General features: G+C 41.4%; 3 protein-coding genes across 14 annotated transcripts in view; 2 read left to right on the forward strand and 1 right to left on the reverse strand.

The window, feature by feature from the left end:
* ift20 (intraflagellar transport 20 homolog (Chlamydomonas)) overlaps positions 1 to 335 on the reverse strand; it is a gene marked incomplete at its 3' end in the record, with an annotated part of 3,394 nt that extends 3,059 nt beyond the window's left edge. The window contains 1 exon segment of the mRNA XM_046074441.1: positions 175 to 335.
* usp32 (ubiquitin specific peptidase 32) overlaps positions 1 to 13,802 on the forward strand; it is a 72,301-nt gene extending 58,499 nt beyond the window's left edge. For all 7 annotated transcript variants that reach the window (XM_046074419.1, XM_046074420.1, XM_046074423.1 and 4 more), the window contains exons 27-34: positions 5,474 to 5,658; positions 6,353 to 6,439; positions 6,763 to 6,883; positions 7,846 to 8,037; positions 8,169 to 8,394; positions 8,621 to 9,078; positions 9,175 to 9,267; positions 9,848 to 13,802. In XM_046074419.1, coding sequence (XP_045930375.1) covers positions 5,474 to 5,658; positions 6,353 to 6,439; positions 6,763 to 6,883; positions 7,846 to 8,037; positions 8,169 to 8,394; positions 8,621 to 9,078; positions 9,175 to 9,267; positions 9,848 to 10,021 — 1,536 coding nt within the window. In that variant the 3' untranslated portion in view covers positions 10,022 to 13,802. The remainder of the gene's footprint in view (positions 1 to 5,473; positions 5,659 to 6,352; positions 6,440 to 6,762; positions 6,884 to 7,845; positions 8,038 to 8,168; positions 8,395 to 8,620; positions 9,079 to 9,174; positions 9,268 to 9,847) is intronic.
* LOC123986269 (BTB/POZ domain-containing adapter for CUL3-mediated RhoA degradation protein 2-like) lies at positions 306 to 3,380 on the forward strand. 6 transcript variants are annotated; one of them, XM_046074432.1, is made up of 4 exons: positions 306 to 378; positions 2,271 to 2,331; positions 2,482 to 2,837; positions 3,172 to 3,380. In XM_046074432.1, the coding sequence occupies exons 3-4, from the start codon at positions 2,591 to 2,593 to the stop codon at positions 3,363 to 3,365; spliced, it is 441 nt and encodes a 146-aa protein (XP_045930388.1). In that variant the 5' UTR covers positions 306 to 378; positions 2,271 to 2,331; positions 2,482 to 2,590; the 3' UTR covers positions 3,366 to 3,380. The 6 variants fall into 6 exon arrangements, with proteins under 6 accessions (XP_045930388.1, XP_045930389.1, XP_045930385.1 ...); XM_046074433.1 differs by lacking the exon at positions 306 to 378 and adding an exon at positions 770 to 794; XM_046074429.1 differs by lacking the exon at positions 306 to 378 and adding an exon at positions 984 to 1,186.
* Positions 13,803 to 17,589: the final 3,787 nt, after the last annotated feature.

Consider the following 17,589-nt stretch of genomic DNA (forward strand, 5'->3'; position numbering starts at 1 on the left):
CCAGTCGACAGACGAAGCGGGGGGAGTCATCAACATCGCTTCAACTACCTAACGTTAAGCTGGTGTAACGTAACGTTAACCTAAATTAGTTAAATTAACTTAGCTAAGCTAACGTTACGCTAGCCTGATCACAAAAGCCAATTTGACAACGACTTAAAAACACACTAACGTTACCTTCCTTAAGGCTGATTAAGTTCCTGTATATTAAACTGTTACGCTCCGGCCAGAAAACTACACATTTGACCTGTTTAAACAGCTAACGTTATCTCCGTTACCGCAGACTGCTCTGTGTTGCATCGGCTATGTGGCAGAACGTTGGCAAGTAATCACCAAACAAAGCTCCTCCTCCTGCTACCAGGGAAACCATACGCTGGGCAGGTGTGTGTATGTATATCTATGTATGGTATATGATGATTTCCTTTTCCTTTATATTGTTTGACTTTACACAACTGAATTGTTGGCAGTGATCATCAGTGACTCCTTGATCGTTTCTGATACCCAGAGCAAGAGCAAGCGTATAATCAAATGTGGCCCAAACGATTTAGTCATCATAACTCTTGAAACACTTTTAATTTGAAAGTAAAACGGAAATTAGGATCATTACCGTAATGCAGAGAATATGACACAATGACTGTATAAACTGATAAAGTCAAATGTTGTCTAAAATTCGAACTGCAGAGATGATTTTCAGTCTTTAGTGTGGACTGCATTAACGTAACTCCAAGCACTGAAGATAACCTCTTTGCTCGGTGAATTAAGTCATGCATCAATTATGTGACAGACCTTGCAAGCATGTAAGTTACGCCTCTGAAATTTATTTAAAAAAAATCTTTTTTTATTGATATAATGTATAAGGTGTTACCATGCTCTGTTCTACTTCAGCACAGGCAGCAACCTTTTCCAGATAACTCAGTAAACCCGCTTCTTGACAGATCTCTGAATGCCATGCTTCTCCAAAAACTGCTCGCAATGCGTGCTACTGACAGTGAGGGGCAGAATTACGCTGCGCAACTTACAGCCTGCTGTAAAGTCAATCGAAGAAGAAGAGGAAGAGAGTTTAACTTCACATACTTTTTTACAACCCAAATCTTGTTACTGTTGTGGATTTATGTCTCACGGAGATAAAGGCTAGTTTAATTAACGTTAGCCATACGGTGTGCGGTTATCAGACAGCACGGAGAGGTCGGTAAGTAACGTCAAAGTTTGTAAACTGTTGCCCCTCTGCGTGTTGTTCACTACTGGATGTAACAGTTAGCTAGGGAGGATAACGTTACGCACTCCATTGAAAAATCTGGCTATTTAATTTGACTTTTGTTTAGTGGAACATACACATATGGAAAACTTAGAACCTTATCCGAATGCTATTTTACGTTATAACTAATTCGGAGAATGTCCTGTTAAAAATAACCCATATTCCATTATAATTTCAACTTTTGGGATAGGCTAACTTAGTTTTGTCGTTGTCCCGCATTCATATTGAACTTTTGGTCACCTCATTCAATATATTAACAGTTAACGTTATGTTAGCTAACACTAGCAAAACACATCCACGCAGGAAGTAACGCGCTAGGTTAACAGAATGACGCAAAGCGAACGTTGATAGTAAGTTATTACAAAAGTTTTTTTTGTTGCCATAAAGAATTAAATGTTGGAGTATTGACAACACGAATTGACCAGAAAATGTTTCACTTACTAAAGTAACGTTATAACGTTACACTGTCAGGGCCTTTGCTGACAAACAAGACAATACAGAAACGGGCAAATCTTTAAAGGGAGTGTACACTCAGCAATAACTTGGACTAACGTTAGACCAAGTTAGTTGTTCATCTGAAGGTAACAGTAATTCATTGGATTGCTACTTTTTAAGTAAGCCTAGCTATTTTTCACCTAGACATGACATGTCTCTTTCTGTGGATACTTTGTCGAGCCTCGACATGTAACGTTAGTTTAGAGTTTAACACAAGCTAGCGAAATAACTTTAACCAGCTAGCAGGCAGCTATTTGAAGTAAAAAAAAAAAACATGATGCTTAACTTATTTGCTTGCACCGCACTACTTCGAATAATAAATCTAATTATGTGGTACATAATGCTGTCACACATAACAATGTTCTGAAACTGAGCTCCACTTGGGGGACCACTATCAAAATCTTGTAACGTTCGATCAGCTGTTAATTTTAGTTAATTTTAAGATATGTGAGCTGCCCGCAGTTGTAGATTTGGTCATAATTTGTCCTTTTACTCGTTATGTTTCCCCTCCCTGCCCCTCTAGTTTCCTGCCCAGCCACATTCCATTTAATGGGAAGGGGAACTGAGGAAAAGATAACAGTAGGGTAGGTGGCTTCTACTCCATATTGTGATACTGCCTTCAGCCACTGGGCGTCCTTCTTTACCAGTTAAACAGTGTTTTTCAACATTGACCTTCCCTGTGTAGCTCCATAGAGAATGTTTTAGCTCCAGTTCAGAGCTCTGTGTTTTGCCAGGAATGATCTGGAGCAGTGAGAGGTTGTGGCGGCCTCATCAGTAGCTGTCACCACGGCGGGGGACCTTCGGACCTCCGTCTGCAGGGTTGTGATTTACCTCCAAAGGGACATGTCCGGGGACAGCTGCCTGTCCCATCATCACACCCAGCCCGGCTCTGCCTCCCTAGCCCCTCCTCTGGCCTGTCCCAAGACCAAGACCTGCAGTTATCGAGAAGCGGTGGGCTTGGGCAACAAGTATGTCCGGCTCAACGTCGGTGGGACCCTGTTCTACACCACATTGCAAGTGCTGACCAGGCAGAACTCTATGCTGAAAGCTATGTTCAGTGGAAAAAAGGAAGTGTTTACTGATAAAGAAGGTAAGCCATCTCTGAACTGCAGACACAAGCAGGCTGTTCTCCATAAACTGTGACTAAAATCCATTTTATATTGTTACCGTCATGCAACACAAATCTGTGAAGCTTGTAATGCTACTTTAATGTTCTATTTAGCATGACATTGCAGGCTAAAATTCAACACCACAACCTTTAACAAAGTGTGATGACTAATCATCTGTATACTTTCACAGAATGCATGACTTTTTGATATTTTGGGAAATTAGATCACTGAGTAAAAAATCTGCTAACTCTGTAAGTGCCACAGTTTTGGCGTCAGTGGCTCAAATGTACATATTCTCAACATGTTTGCGTTCAGGTTGGATCCTGATCGACCGGAGCGGTAAACACTTTGGCAGCATCCTTTCCTACCTGCGTGAAGGCACAGTCACCTTACCCAAAGGTCATCAGGCTATCCAGGAGCTGCTGGCTGAGGCAAAGCATTACCTCATCCAGGGTCTAGTGGAACTTTGTGAAAACACCCTGCAGGTCAGTAACATCCACACGGACTGATATTTGAAATATGGAGAAAAGAAAATGTATTATGAGCCTTCTCTGGACAGTTTTAATGTCAGCACAAGAGATCTAGTGGATTTTTTATTTCTATCTCAAAATAACACAAAATGTATGCAGCCCTTGTCAGCGACATTCTTCAAATAATCAAGTAGATATTGAAGGTTAAAATGACTTACTGTGTTTACAGTTACCTTAGACATCAGTTAATTTTTTCTTGACTGGTTTTACATTTGGTTGTGCACCATCATCAGCATGTGCTTTGTACATCTGGGTTATGAATCCTACATAATCAATGCCAGTGTTCAACTTTTCATGAAGCCGATGTGCTTGTCCTTGTCACTTTTCGTCAATTGACCATTCACAGCCTGGATGGGGCGGGACATTAAAAAAAGTTAGACCTTATCACCTACTAAAGCAAACTTTCAAATGTTGAACAATATGACTGTTAACATGTTAGATTAGACGATACAAATTAGAGACCAAAGTGGAGGCTTTTTCTTGCACAAGGATTTAATGAATAAAAACAACCCACAGAAATTAAACAGCTGTAACTAGATTTAATATTCAACTATTAGTAGTATACTATAAATAGTATACTATTAAATGAAATTGTAATGAATATATTAACATTATACTATTAACTAAACCATAATACTTTAATGTTATAATTAGTGCTGGGCAACAATTAAAATGTCTAATCGCATTGTTACACTTAACATTGAATAATGAATTCTAAAGTAGTGTATTGCACAATTTTAATTTAAATGTACTGCTACATACGAAAAAGTGTAATAACATGTGGTTTGTAAACACTTTAAACATAAATATAAGGTGCTTTTTACCAGCAGTATTCCCTTTACACAGTTGCAATAAAATATTTCTTGTAAATCTCAACTTAGACATTAATGTAATCAAATCAAATATTAAACCAAAGCTATTTGCCACTGCCAGGGCGTTACCTTTTATCTAGCTTGTTAAAACAAGTTCCCATCAGAGTCTTGGGTTTTTCTGAACAGGTATCTTTTATCAGGCAGCAGCAGAAACACTATGTTCAGTAGGGCTGGGACGCTGTCTACATTGAACGATGGCATTGGGGGGTGTAGCGGTCGTCTTATGTGCGTGAGTTCACTCGCACAGACTTCACTCGGTTAAAAACTTGAAATGACGTTACAAGTCGCGGTGGATATTTTACAAGCACAGACCAGGTAACGTTAAAGCAGCATTGAATACGGTTTCTGCTGTTTGACAGGCTGCGTCATTAACAAGCAAGCGGGAAAATATGGGAAAAAAAGATGACAGCGTAGTCTGCTGAAGCCTCCCTCCACTGCTTGTTTGGGTGGCTGATTTTTCCCGCCCCTCCTGTGACCCACGGTTTGACTGGATGTGTATTCAGAGCCAGTGAGCAAGGGACTTTCAAAATAATAATGATAAAATAAAAACTGCGGTAACGTGCGATAAAATAATTGTCGGCGTTAATTAATTAATACGTTAACGAGATAATAAATCGTTAGCGTGCCCAGCCCTAATAGCAATACAATTTTCCTCAATAACAATATAATAAATGTTCAATATATCGTCAGTAAATGTTTGATTTAATTCATTTGTATCACGAACGAATTAGAACATATTTTTTCCATTAAAATATTTATTTTATCAAGGAAAAGGGACTGAAAAAAGATTATACTTCATTTTATTCAAGCATGTTTTTGAAAAAAAGATTTTATCTTAATTGTTTTGAATGTTCTTCCTCAGATTTGTGAAGTGATCAAGTGGTTGTCATGTTCAGACCATAACGAAAAGTTTTAAACCACAGTAACCATCTGGTTTCTACACCTTTCACTCAGGAGCAAAACTCAGCCTTTAAACTTGAAAGAAATAATGATTTGACATTTATGGTGATAATTACCGATATTGAATGGTATGAATTTTTTCATGATAACATTTTTTCTGTCAGTAGTTTTACAGTTAAATTGATGAATACTGTTAAACGTACTGCCTTATTTATCATGCAACAGTCACTTTGCTGCAGCTGCTCTATACGTGATAGTTAACTACAAAAATGCTCGTGTCCCGGCTGTTGATAGAACTTTGTGTCACCCCTGTAGATGCGTACGGAGATGTACTTCCTGTCATCTCAAAAGAACCGGCCCAGTCTGTTTGGCATGCCGCTCATAGTTCCCTGCACTGTGCACACCAGTAAGAAGGATCTGTACGATGCCGTGTGGATCCAAGTGTCCCGACTGGCCAGCCCGCTGCCCCCACAGGAAGCCAGCAACCATGCCCAGGACTGGTAAGCTACGGTTAAGTTAGCAGTTCCCCTCTGCTTCAAGGCATTGTGTTAAGTATTTTTTATTATGCTAGGATCTTTGTACTTGAACATACCAAGAGGAAGTTCTAATCTGACGTGGGGCCCCAAACACCGATTCTCAAAATGTCAGTGTTCTTATGAAGATTATTTTTTCATTTTGCTCCAGTTTACCGAGAGACTGTAGATTCTGTCGCTTTGTCAGCGGTGGAAAGTAACTATGTACATTTACTGAAGTCACGTACCTGAGTACAAAAATACTGAGGTACTTTACTTGAGTATTTCCATTGTGTGCTACTCTACTACATTTCTGAGGAAAACACTCAGATTCAGATTAATAATCTAAAATACAATCAACAAATAAATTACGAATTGTAGATTAAGATAACATTATTGATCCCCGGGGGAAATTCACACACTACCCAGCAGAACACTCTCAGCTTTACCAGCTGATACAGTCAAGGCCCAATCAGTGTCATCTATCTTAAACCTGATCCGTTTCAGCTACTTTGTTTAGTGTAATTACTCTTGGTCCAACCAACTGCCAGAAGTGCACCTTTACACAAAGAAAACCAAGAAGTTGTTTTAAACAAACAGAGGCAAGCTGTTTCAAACCACCCTGAGAGTGTGCATGAGGAACATGATTCGTGAATCCTTTTTTTCTTCTTTTAACCTGCAGTGATGACAGTATGGGCTACCAGTACCCCTTCACTTTACGGGTCGTGGGTAAGGACGGCAACTCATGTGCCTGGTGTCCCTGGTACAGGTAAGACGCACGTGTCTCAAAGTAAGGAGTAATGGATCTGGTGGTTGATATATAATTATCGTATTAAATTTGTTTAGAGCATGTATTTTATCATTTATTTAAACATTTCTGATCAAAATATTAAAGGCAATATTAGATTTCTGTCCTAAGCAGACAGTGTTTGATCAACAGAAAAGCCAATACAACAATCTTTGCACCAAAATTGATCAGAATGATCAAATGAACGTTGGAAACAAATTAACAAAGACTAAACATTAGATGTAGTGATCTGTTTTTGTGTGTGTGTGTACACTGTAGCTGAACCTGTGTGTCTGTGTTTTCAGGTTCTGTCGAGGCTGTATGATAGAGTGTAGTGAGGACAGAGCCTCTGTAGGAAATGCTTATATAGCTGTGGACTGGGACCCTACAGCCCTGCACCTCCGCTACCAGACCTCCCAGGAGAGGGTAAAACACAAACTCACACACACACACATCCTCTCTCTCTCTCGATAAAATCACCAAACAAATTTTGAACAGCAGAGGAATTTCTATAAACAATTAAATACAACATTTTGTGTGTATAGTGTGTTCTTTTTCTTTCTTTTTTTTTTAATATATCCTCTCCAGTTTACACTAGCTATGTGTGTGTAGCTCTTGCATCCAATCAAAAAGAAGTGAAAAGGTAGTGGTTACATCCTTGAAAAGACATCTTACTTGGCACAGTTTTGATTTCCCTCATTATAATGTATCACACGCTAACTGCTTTTTGAGCATATACAGTACATGTTTAGTTTTGTGACCCGTGTAGTGTAGATGATAAAAAAACAACACACTTTTGTTAGTAGTGAGCCTTTCACTGCAGATTGCTCAGAGTGCGGCCTGCTGCTCTCCCACTGCCAGGCGTCCTACTGACATTTAGGCTGATTTCTTTTCCAGCACAGACTTTCAAATTTATGACGTTATCACTTGGGCCTTGTATTATTGTGTAAGTTTAGAGATTAAAGCTAAGTGAAATTAGTAAATCTGCAGGTCTGAGTTTGACAGATAGCAGTGAGCCGCTTAATGTTCAGTTCAGTCGGCTACAGAGTGAAATCCAAAAAAGGCTTCAGGATCCAGGGACCTGTAAGCTGAGTCATTAAAGTTGTAATGTTACATCAGCTGGTTTGTGTACTTAAGTAAAGATTGTACATGTCCCAGTACTCGCATAGAACTGACAGATCATTAGCAGAAACTCCATAGTCTAGGCTAATGATTCAGAAAACTACAAATGGTTAGGTGCCCAAAAGGACAGTTTGGGTGGTGCCTTGTTCATCAGAAGTTGTACTTCAGAATTCCTTTGGATTTACGAAAGAACACACTGTCAGTTAGAATAGTGTGGATGTTTCCCCACCCTGTTCACTATCCTCACCATCGTGGTCTCCCTGCAGATTGTGGAGGAGCACTGCAGCGTGGAGCAGTCCCGTCGGGCGCAGGCTGAGCCCATCAGCCTGGACAGCTGCTTGAAGGCCTTCACCAGTGAGGAAGAGCTGGGTGAGGACGAGCTCTACTACTGCTCCAAGTGCAAGACGCACCGGCTGGCCACAAAGAAGCTGGACCTCTGGAGGCTGCCCCCCATTCTGGTCAGTGGCAGAGCCTGTCAGACATGAGCTCTGGCCTCACAGAGAAAGAACCATACATGTGGTTTTCAGTAGTATTGGTAGTATTAAAAATAGGCCAGCACTGTATGTGTGATGTGTGTTCTCTTCTCCAGATTGTCCACCTGAAGCGCTTCCAGTTTGTGAACGGTCGCTGGATAAAGTCCCAGAAGATTGTCAAGTTCCCGCGGGAGAATTTCGACCCCAGCGCTTTTCTGGCTCCCAGGGACCTGGAGCAGCACTGCCTCCACTCCCGCAGCGAGAGCGAGGATCTGCTGAGGGTCGGAGAAGACAACCTGTCCTCCATCTCTGCCCCTGCTGGCTTCTACAACCTGCCCAAAGGTACCACATGTTAATTTAAGCCTGATATTTAGATGTTGCAAGCCACTCACGCACTGACACTTTGCTCACATTTTTAATGAGAGGATGCCTTTTCTTCTATACATTATGTTTTTGATGACTTGGAGCATGACGGCATGTGAAACAAAATGGTCTCAAGTACAAATGAGCGGAGCAGCTAATGTCCCAGCTGCAGAGGAAGTGTATTTAACCCTCTGGTTTCCAACAGCCTCCCCTGCCTCTGGCAGGAAGTCAGCGCCTTCTCTCAGCCGGACCAGTAGCCCCTCCGGCAGCCCAAAGACCGGCAGCGGTGGCCGCAGGCCAGCCCGACTGCGCCTGCCCCAACTGGGCAGCAGACACCGCCTCTCCAACAGCAAGGAGAACCTGGATGGAGCTGCTAATTCCGAGGCTGAGCCACGGGACAGTGCACCACAGGCAGACACAGAGGGGAACACAGCGGGGGCCGTGGCATCGGACCTTCCTGGATCAGGAGAGGCGATCGCGTCAGAGTCATCGTGCGGTACTGAGGCGTCCAGCAGCCACTGTGACGTGGTCCTGGTGAACGGTGACAGCAACGGGCTGAGCTCAGACTGCAGCACAGATATGAGCATGGACACTGACCACACACTGCTACAGCACAGAGACAACATGTGTCTGGACGCCATCTACAACCTCTATGCAATATCAGTAAGTAGAACACAAGTAGTCTTTATTGGCTCTCTCAGTGGGCTTACTTTCTGCTTTGAAACAAGTCTGAAATATTTTCCTGCTTTACCTCGTCAGTGCCATTCAGGAATCATGGGAGGAGGCCACTATGTGACATATGCCAAAAACCCCAACGAGAAATGGTACTGTTACAATGACAGCAGCTGTAAGGTAAGACACTAGGACACTTCCTGTTCTGTTTCCACTTACAGCAGCACACCTTTTGCCGATGTATTTCCATCACTACCGTGGATTACTGGCCAAACATTTAGCATCACATCCATGCACAGTGCCTGTAAAAGGTATCCCTTTTGGACTTAAGCATTTCTCAATCACACAGAATCAGAGTAATTGATTGGTTCGGATTTGATATGAGACAACAGGAGACAGACATTTTAAGCAACTCACCAAGCTAACGCTAATTAAATCTGTCAGCTCCAGTTGTCATTAGGCCACAGCCAACAAAATCGCCCGTCGCCAACTAAAAATGAGAAGTGCATAAATTGTTATAGTCACTTTTTTTTTTTTTTTACACCAATCAACATGATAAAGAACCTTATCTATACAAACTGAAATAAAACCCATAATGTGCAGTATTTGGAAATTCTTGAGTTTGGCGGGATCTAGTGGTGGATGCATGCCACCACACACAGTTGTCTCAGCCATTGTAACAATACAAAACGAGTACATCAGCATCTTCCTTAACAAGTTCAGTCCAATCACCTCCGTTTTGTTTTTTAATTTCCTCTAGGAAGTGCACTCTGAGGAGATCGACACCGACTCGGCTTACATCCTCTTCTACGAGCAGCAGGGGGTGAACTACTCCCAGTTCCTGCCAAAGATCGAAGGCAAGAAGATGGCCGACACCAGTAGCATGGATGAAGACTTTGAGTCCGACTACAAGAAATACTGTGTCCTCCAGTGACGGCACCTCGTCTTCCATCAGCCAGCACTACGCCTGCTCTCTGCTCCCTCCCCCCACCTGCCTGCTGCTCTGAGCAGGAAGCACCAGATCATTGAAGAATTCTCACAATCTGCTAATGACTAGAGTCGGACTGTGGTCTCTGTCTTTAGGGATGCGTCGCAGCACTTTCTACACTTGATCGCAAACATGGATTCGTGCAGAGGTTTGCCAAGACAACAATGAAGCCCTGTTGAAAGCACTAAACTGGTGCACTTTGCTGAGCCTGAAAAAACAAACCCCCCCCCCCGCCTCCCCTCATGTGACCAACCCTCACCATAATATACATGTGACATATACTTGCATACTAACACATCTCTGAATGTATGCCAGTATGGCTAAGTCATGAAGTGATGTTACTTTGATATAGTGCTTTTATCACTTGTGATGTCAGAATGAAAAAACATTTACACCTGGAGCTGTGTGATCTGAGCCTTGGGTATCTTGCGTGAAAAAGAAAACTCATGAGGTCACAGAATGAATTCCAGGTGTAAATGCAAGGCCAGTGATTAGATCCAGATCGAGTTTTAAATGCCAAGAGCCCAAGAGTTAAGGAACCTATGTTTGTGTCATATTTGAACATCAGCGTGATGTTGAAATTTGGTATCTAGTACATTGGATACTGTGACAAGCTTTTTTTTTTTTTTTTTTTTTTTAAAAAGGGTTCTCTAAAGGTTTTATTAGTGATAGTGTCATTAGAGAAAACACAAGTCATATGCTACCTCATCGCTTCACGCACTCTGTTGGCCAACTGTACCCTAAAAGTCTGTGACAGTATTAATAATAAGTACAATGCTTCCTTCCAGTGTAGGAGTCATGGTACACACATTTCAGGACCCCCACCCCTGAAACAAAAATTCACACAGGTCCTGATAAGCAATTAGGCTTTTTTGACAAAACTGTGTTTCATTCCACAGCTGCCAAATATCATTGATTTGTGCAAGGTTGACCTGTGTGTATGCATAACTACTCTGAAACTCAAAAAGCTTCAGTGTGAGTCTGGGTTTGTTTTGGACAGGTGCCATGATTTCAAAAGCGAGACGCTTAAAGAAATGAGATACAGCGTTTAGTGCTTCTTTTTTTTTTTGCATAATGCAAATGGATTGTTTTATAAAAGATTTATTTTATTCCTGTGATGTTTTTTGTTCTCTTAAGGGAGGCTTCAGCCACTTCAGGTCAGGGATGAATATTTATCTCAAAGCTACATCTAGAGGGGTGGACCTTACCTTCACCGTGCTCGCAGTTCACTCCCAACATGCACCCTTCACCTGCTGTAATTCGCAACTGTTGAGATTTCAACTCATCTGTAATACTAATCTTCAGAGGCTCTCCAATAAGAAGCCAGAACAAGTTGGCACATTGGGGCTCACTTTATTGTAGTTAAAATGGCCGATAAGTTCTTTCATTGATCATTTTAACATTATATTATTTAAAGAGTACTCCTTGTACTTAGTTGCAGCTGTAACTCAACTCAATACTGATGCCACAGTGTTCTGAAGTACACCTGTACATCACTGCAGTGAAGTGAAAACTCTGACAGACAAACTGATTCTCAGTGGTTAAGTTACCCTCAAGGCCACATCTCAGCGCTGCCATAAATGGAGCACTCAATGCACACTGAGATGAACTTGATTCCCACAATGGCACCCTGCTAAATATCTGTGAAAGCTTCAGTAATACTTTTCGGTTCTCAAAGCTTCATTACCAACTGGGCAGATCCCTCAGGGTCCCAGACTCTCCCAAAATAATTTGATTAATTGCAAATTTGTCTGGTAATATGCACTATTAAAGCCTTAATTTATACTAAATCTTAAGGGTCTGTCCTATTGTGGCCCTGTGTCAAAAGTGCTTTTAGTATTTCACTTTATGTTATACTTACATGGTGCATATTCCTAAAGAAATGTTTTCATTCATTTACTATAAACATCTAAGCACTGTACCTAATGAGTAGAGGCCCACAGGCCCTTTTTGCAATGGCTCCCCCTAGTTGGCTAATCTGGCCCTGATGGGTCCCATAGACCCAATCATTTCCTAAAAGGAAGTTAGATGCCAATGTAAAGTCATTTCTGGCAAGAATGATTTAATGTGGCACAAATTAGAGGGGAAATGAAGACATTCAATTAGTAATTCATTCTAGTTAATTGCTTGTCTAATTTAGCAACAGGCAAGCATTCATTTGCAGCTTTATGGAGAGTAACATTGCCAATGTTAAATTGATAATGCATAAAAATATTTTTAATGTGTAATTTCAGTTTGGGTTGTTTTTAAGGATTTTTTTTTTCTGCTAATCAACAATTGCTGAAATGCTCTGTTCCTAAATTTCAGACCTGTACGATATAGTCTGCCCCATTAACTGATATCAGATGCCCTGTTTGCTGTTCATTTATGCTTTGACAGGAACCAAAGCCTGCTGAATCTCTACTGAGAGCTGCAGTATGTATCTGGACTCTAGTCAGACCTGTAAAAGCACCACTACATCACTGGAACCAACGTTTAGAGTACCATCTGTCTTCTGTGTGCTTAGTCTAAATAACGGTTTCATGCACATTCTAAGTTCTGGTCCTCGTTTTATCTGAAGGTTTGGCTCCTTGATGTGTGTGTGATGTTGGTCAGTTTGAAATGATCAAAGCCATGTTTGTGTGGAATCCAGTGGCAGGGCTTTGTGTCTGGTGTAGCAGCACGTGTGGGCTCAGTCTAATCACTGTGAACAGACAGCAGACGGTCAGCAGCTCCCGACGCCTCCCCGCTTTGTCTTCTAGATAACAGGAGAGGAATCTGTGTTCACCTCTTATTTTTTTTTTTTTTTTTAGCTGCTGTATTTATGAGGAAAGGGCGTCGTCGTGGATGTATTTGGAGCGATTTCTGTCACTGAGTGAAACTTTATTTTCCTTTGCAGAGTACGTTTGTTGAACAAATGGAAATGTACAGATGAGCACTTTTTTTTTTTTTGCTTTGCTCAGCTCTTTCTTTCCTCCACCCTCCTGCCTTTGCACCGATCTTTAGACAATTTCCAGTTTGTGTCCGTGTTTGACATGTCATCCCATGGCTCAAAGGGAAAACTTTCCTAAGGATTTGTCTCTTGAGAACCCAGATAATGTTTGCTTTATTTAAAGGTGCAATAGCGGTCAACTTTCTTTATTTTTTGTCTGTGAATGTTCCCTCAAATGACTTGTGTGTTGCTAAGCATAAACGTGGTGTAAAATGTATTGGCAAAAATGCAACTTAAATTTGGGGTTATTTCAGCACAATTTAGTTAATCCAGGAACAGTGACTTTCTGCCCAAAAGAAGTGAAGTTTCATGCTGAAATTGGGCAAACACAGGTCCTGTGAACCAAAGGGATACTATATGATGTTCTCCCCCCCCAAAAGCCCAGCCCACCTGCCCCCAGCCTCCCCCACCCCCATTATAATAGTTCTGATTGTGGGCAGGTAGTGCTATCTACTACTGAGCTGTCTGTCAGTGTCCTCTTTTATTTAAGTTCATGTCTGTCGGATCTGAACCAGAGTTGTTAATTTAAAGAACTGTTTTTGTAATGTGTTTGTTGAAAGAAAGTGACATTGCACTGACATGAAAACATGTACATAAAAAAAATGTGTTTTGTAAATAAGCCAATGAAAGCTATGTATTTGAATATGAACTGTACAAAATACTGTACTTGTAGTTGTATATGGAGTGATTCTGTTGATCTGTAACAAAATATCCAAGCAACAAATTAAATTCTGCAGAGGAAACGACGACACCAGACTGAAATGTGTATTTTGTTTTTTTTTGTGCTGAGTAATGCAGATCTTGCTGTGCGGGTCTAGGAACATTGTAGTCCAACTTCACCACTTTAGTCCAGACTAAATAGGTTAAAGTTTCAGTTTGCCTAATACATGAAGAGTTGTGTTGAATCAGGCCTAGGGCTGAAGTCACACCTGCATCAGCTGCTATCAGCTTACTACTAACATCCAGTCTTGTTCATACATTCATACAGCACAGCCCATCCACCACATCGTTTGGATGCTATTCAATAGCTACTATTAGTTGGTATGGTGGTCTTCAGGTAACCATTTACACATCGCTTGGCATACATGTTAGGCTGAGAGCACCTGCACGTTTCAGATTTGAGTGAAGTTGGTATTTGAGTTCATTTACTTTCAAGTCTTCCTGAATTCTGCCAAAATCCTATTCATGCCCGTCTACAACACAGCCAGTATATTCAAATACTTTTCATTACTTTACTTACTTTTCATTCACTCTACTGAAATGATCTGATGCTGAAAACCATCCCAACCTTTTCTTTGTGTCAAACTTTCGGTATTTTTGTCTAATGTGCTTATCAAAGGGAAATGAGTTCCCCCCCGCAGAACTATCCTTGCTGCGCCGACTGTATAACCATTTGCTATGAAGGGTCAATAACCATAAGTTGTTTTCGTGGTTAAGTACAAAACTAATAATATTCCTGTCATGGGGCTACCCCATGCCTTCATTTAAGCCAGCGGCAGCATTGGTCTTCGCATGCTAAGCTAACCTTAGCTGAGCATTAGCATAGGACTTTTAGCATTAGCATTACCTTTAGCATATGGGCTAGCATCAATGGACACATGGCTTGAAATTAGGGTTAGATAAATACAACACATACACAGTTCATTTCAAGTCATTATTTTAGCTCATTGGATTTACCCAAGGTCATCCAAAGGTTTGTATGTTTTATTCACCTGTTCCCTTCCTCAAGCAGGGATCTGGGTCGAAGTGGTAAACAAGAAGTGATGGAGTGTGGAGTCATTTATAGGGGGGAAGACCTGGAATGGTCCAAGTGTGAGCCAGTACAGAGGGGTGAACCGGAGTACCTTAAGTTGCTGTTTTGTTTAGCATGTAACATTTCATTTCTGGTTTTATAGTTGACATATTGTGTATTGATGTAGCCAGAAATGTTTTGGAATGTTGAGGTAACATAATGGTGTTTAATTGATTTCCAATTAACTTTGGTTTGTCTTGTAGGAGGGGCTTCTGGTATAAAGGAAGGAGGCAGCGGCTCCTCTGGGGAGAACAGCTTTGGCCTGGAAGGGAACATGTGCTAGAGCCCAATAGTCAGGGCCTGATATAGGTTTGCAATGATAATCTGAATAGTTTATACTTAGTGTCCTCATTGTGTTTTTTTTTTGTTGTTAATTTTTGATATATTTTTGCAATAATTCATATTTGCACTACTGCACTTTCCACGTATCTAGTGAAGAAATAAATTGAAGCACCAGGTGAAGAACTCCTGAGTCCATGTCTCCTCCTTCCACCATGGGGCTAAACATTACAATTCCCATCAAATGTTAGCAAAAATGGCAAACCCTCTTTGGCGGGGGTGGCGCTCTCGCTGCTGCCCCCTGCTGGGCTCCTGGGACAAGGGCATGCAGAAGTTCCGGGTGCCACATGGCCGCTGCTGTCGGGGTGAACCAATTGTCATTATTTCACTACAGATTGTTTTGTTTGTTCTGCTTGACTGTTCTCCCGCAGATGTCTTCTTTTCAGTGCCGTTTCTTTCACTGTTGTTCGGCTGGTTGTCACTTTTCTCCCCCCTCCCCGTTTTCCTGCAGGGATCTGCGTTTTCAGCAATTGGTACTTTCTCTTCTGTCGTTCCCCCCCCCCCCCCCCCCAACCCCTGACCCCCTGTTCGGCCTGGTAACAAATACACATAGGCCTACATAATTAATTAAGTAATAAAGACCACAAAGGACTGAATTAAAACTCCTTTGCTAAAGCAAAATCTGGCTGTCATCATACTGCACCATGCTACTGGGCAGGACAGGGTTAAAAAGATAAGGCAGACTTGCTGCCATATTTTTACATTTACAGTACAAAGTGCAAACTTCTTAGGCCAGTGTGGAAAATGCTGTAAAGTAAGAATGCTTTCAAAAATAGACGTGTCACAGTTTTTTAGGTCAGTTGTTCACATGACTGTAGTCATTTATAATTGCTTTGGCAATTATAAATAAGCGTTGCAGATCAAAATACTTTGCATTTGTTTGCCATTTAATCATATTTCTTTCAAATGCAATTATACACATGCTCATTGTGCAAATCCCTACATGCTAAATAGAGAGAATGTTGTCAGATGGATAGACTTAGGCTAGCTGGAGAACAATTCAGTTTCCTCACAATTTAGAGCAACCAAACCCAATTTAGCTGACATGTGAAACTCATAACCAATCAGTTCTCAAACATATTTATACTGCAAGGGTAAGACTGAATGTTACATCCGTAGAATATGGAGCATGCAGGAGACAGACCAGACAAGAGTCTGCCAGTGCAAGAGGAAGAGGCGCGTTGGACTGCGTGGTGGCATGGTGAGGGGGAGAGAAAGAGGGAGAGCCGCAGAAAGGAAAAGACAGACAGAAATCTCAAATGAGATACAGGCAACAATTATAGACCATGCAATCAACCATGGCCTAAGTACGACAGAGGCTGGTCAGAGAGTGCAGCCTAGTCCGTGTCATGACTGACATCAATACTGTTAAGCTGTCTAAATATACAGTGTTAGCAATTGGACAATATTACATAGGGGGTAACCATCACACTTTCAGAGTCTTTGCATTTTGACTGTCTTGGTCTAAGCAATGATAAAGAAACCATTTATTCATTGATGGATTTATTTACATTTGAAACATGAGTTCATTCTTTTGATCGAGTAATCGATCGAGTGGTGAGCTGAATGTACCACGTGGTGTGAGGATTGTACTTCTTTCAGTAAATGTCCCCAATGGATTCAGAAAACTGTAATAGATTCTATTTATCAACTAACAAAATACAAAGTGAGCGAAAAGAAAAATCTAAATCAAATGAATATTTGGTGTGAGCACCCTTTGCCTTCAAAACAGCATCACTTGCATTAAGTCAGGGATTATGTAGGCATATCATCACGTGTAATTAAATGATATGTGATCAATAAGTAGGTTAATTATTAAGTGAAACAGAAACAGCTGTGTAGGAGGAATCCAACTGGGTCAGGAACATCCAAACTCAGTTAACAAGGTGAGGCTGTTGAAGACAGTTTACTGGCAGAAGTCATACACCATGGCAAGACTGAGCACAGCAACAAGATCCAAGATAGTTATACTCCATCTGCAAGGTCTCTCCCAGGCAGACATTTCAAGGCAGACAGGGGTCTCCAGATGTGCTGTCCAAGCTCTTTTGAAGAAGCACAAAAAAACAGACAACGCTAAGGACCGTAGACACAGTGGTCGGCCAAAGAAACTTACTTGCAGCAGACACACATCATGCTTGCTTCCCTTTGCAATCAGAAGATGTCCAGCAGTGCCATCAGCTCAGAGCTACAGAAAACAGTGGGGCCCTGGTACACCATCTACTGTCTCGAGAAGTCTGGTGAGAAGTGGCCTTCATGGAAGACTTGGGGCCAAAAAGCCTCCGACATGGAAACAAGGCCAAGACTCAACTATGAATGGAAACACAGGAACAGTGGTGCAGAAAAATGGAAGCAGGTGCTCTGGACTGATGAGTCAAAATTTGAAATTTGGCTGTGGCAGACAGCAGGTTGTTC

This window comes from Micropterus dolomieu, linkage group LG17, assembly GCF_021292245.1.
Source record: "Micropterus dolomieu isolate WLL.071019.BEF.003 ecotype Adirondacks linkage group LG17, ASM2129224v1, whole genome shotgun sequence".
Classification (NCBI taxonomy): domain Eukaryota; kingdom Metazoa; phylum Chordata; class Actinopteri; order Centrarchiformes; family Centrarchidae; genus Micropterus; species Micropterus dolomieu.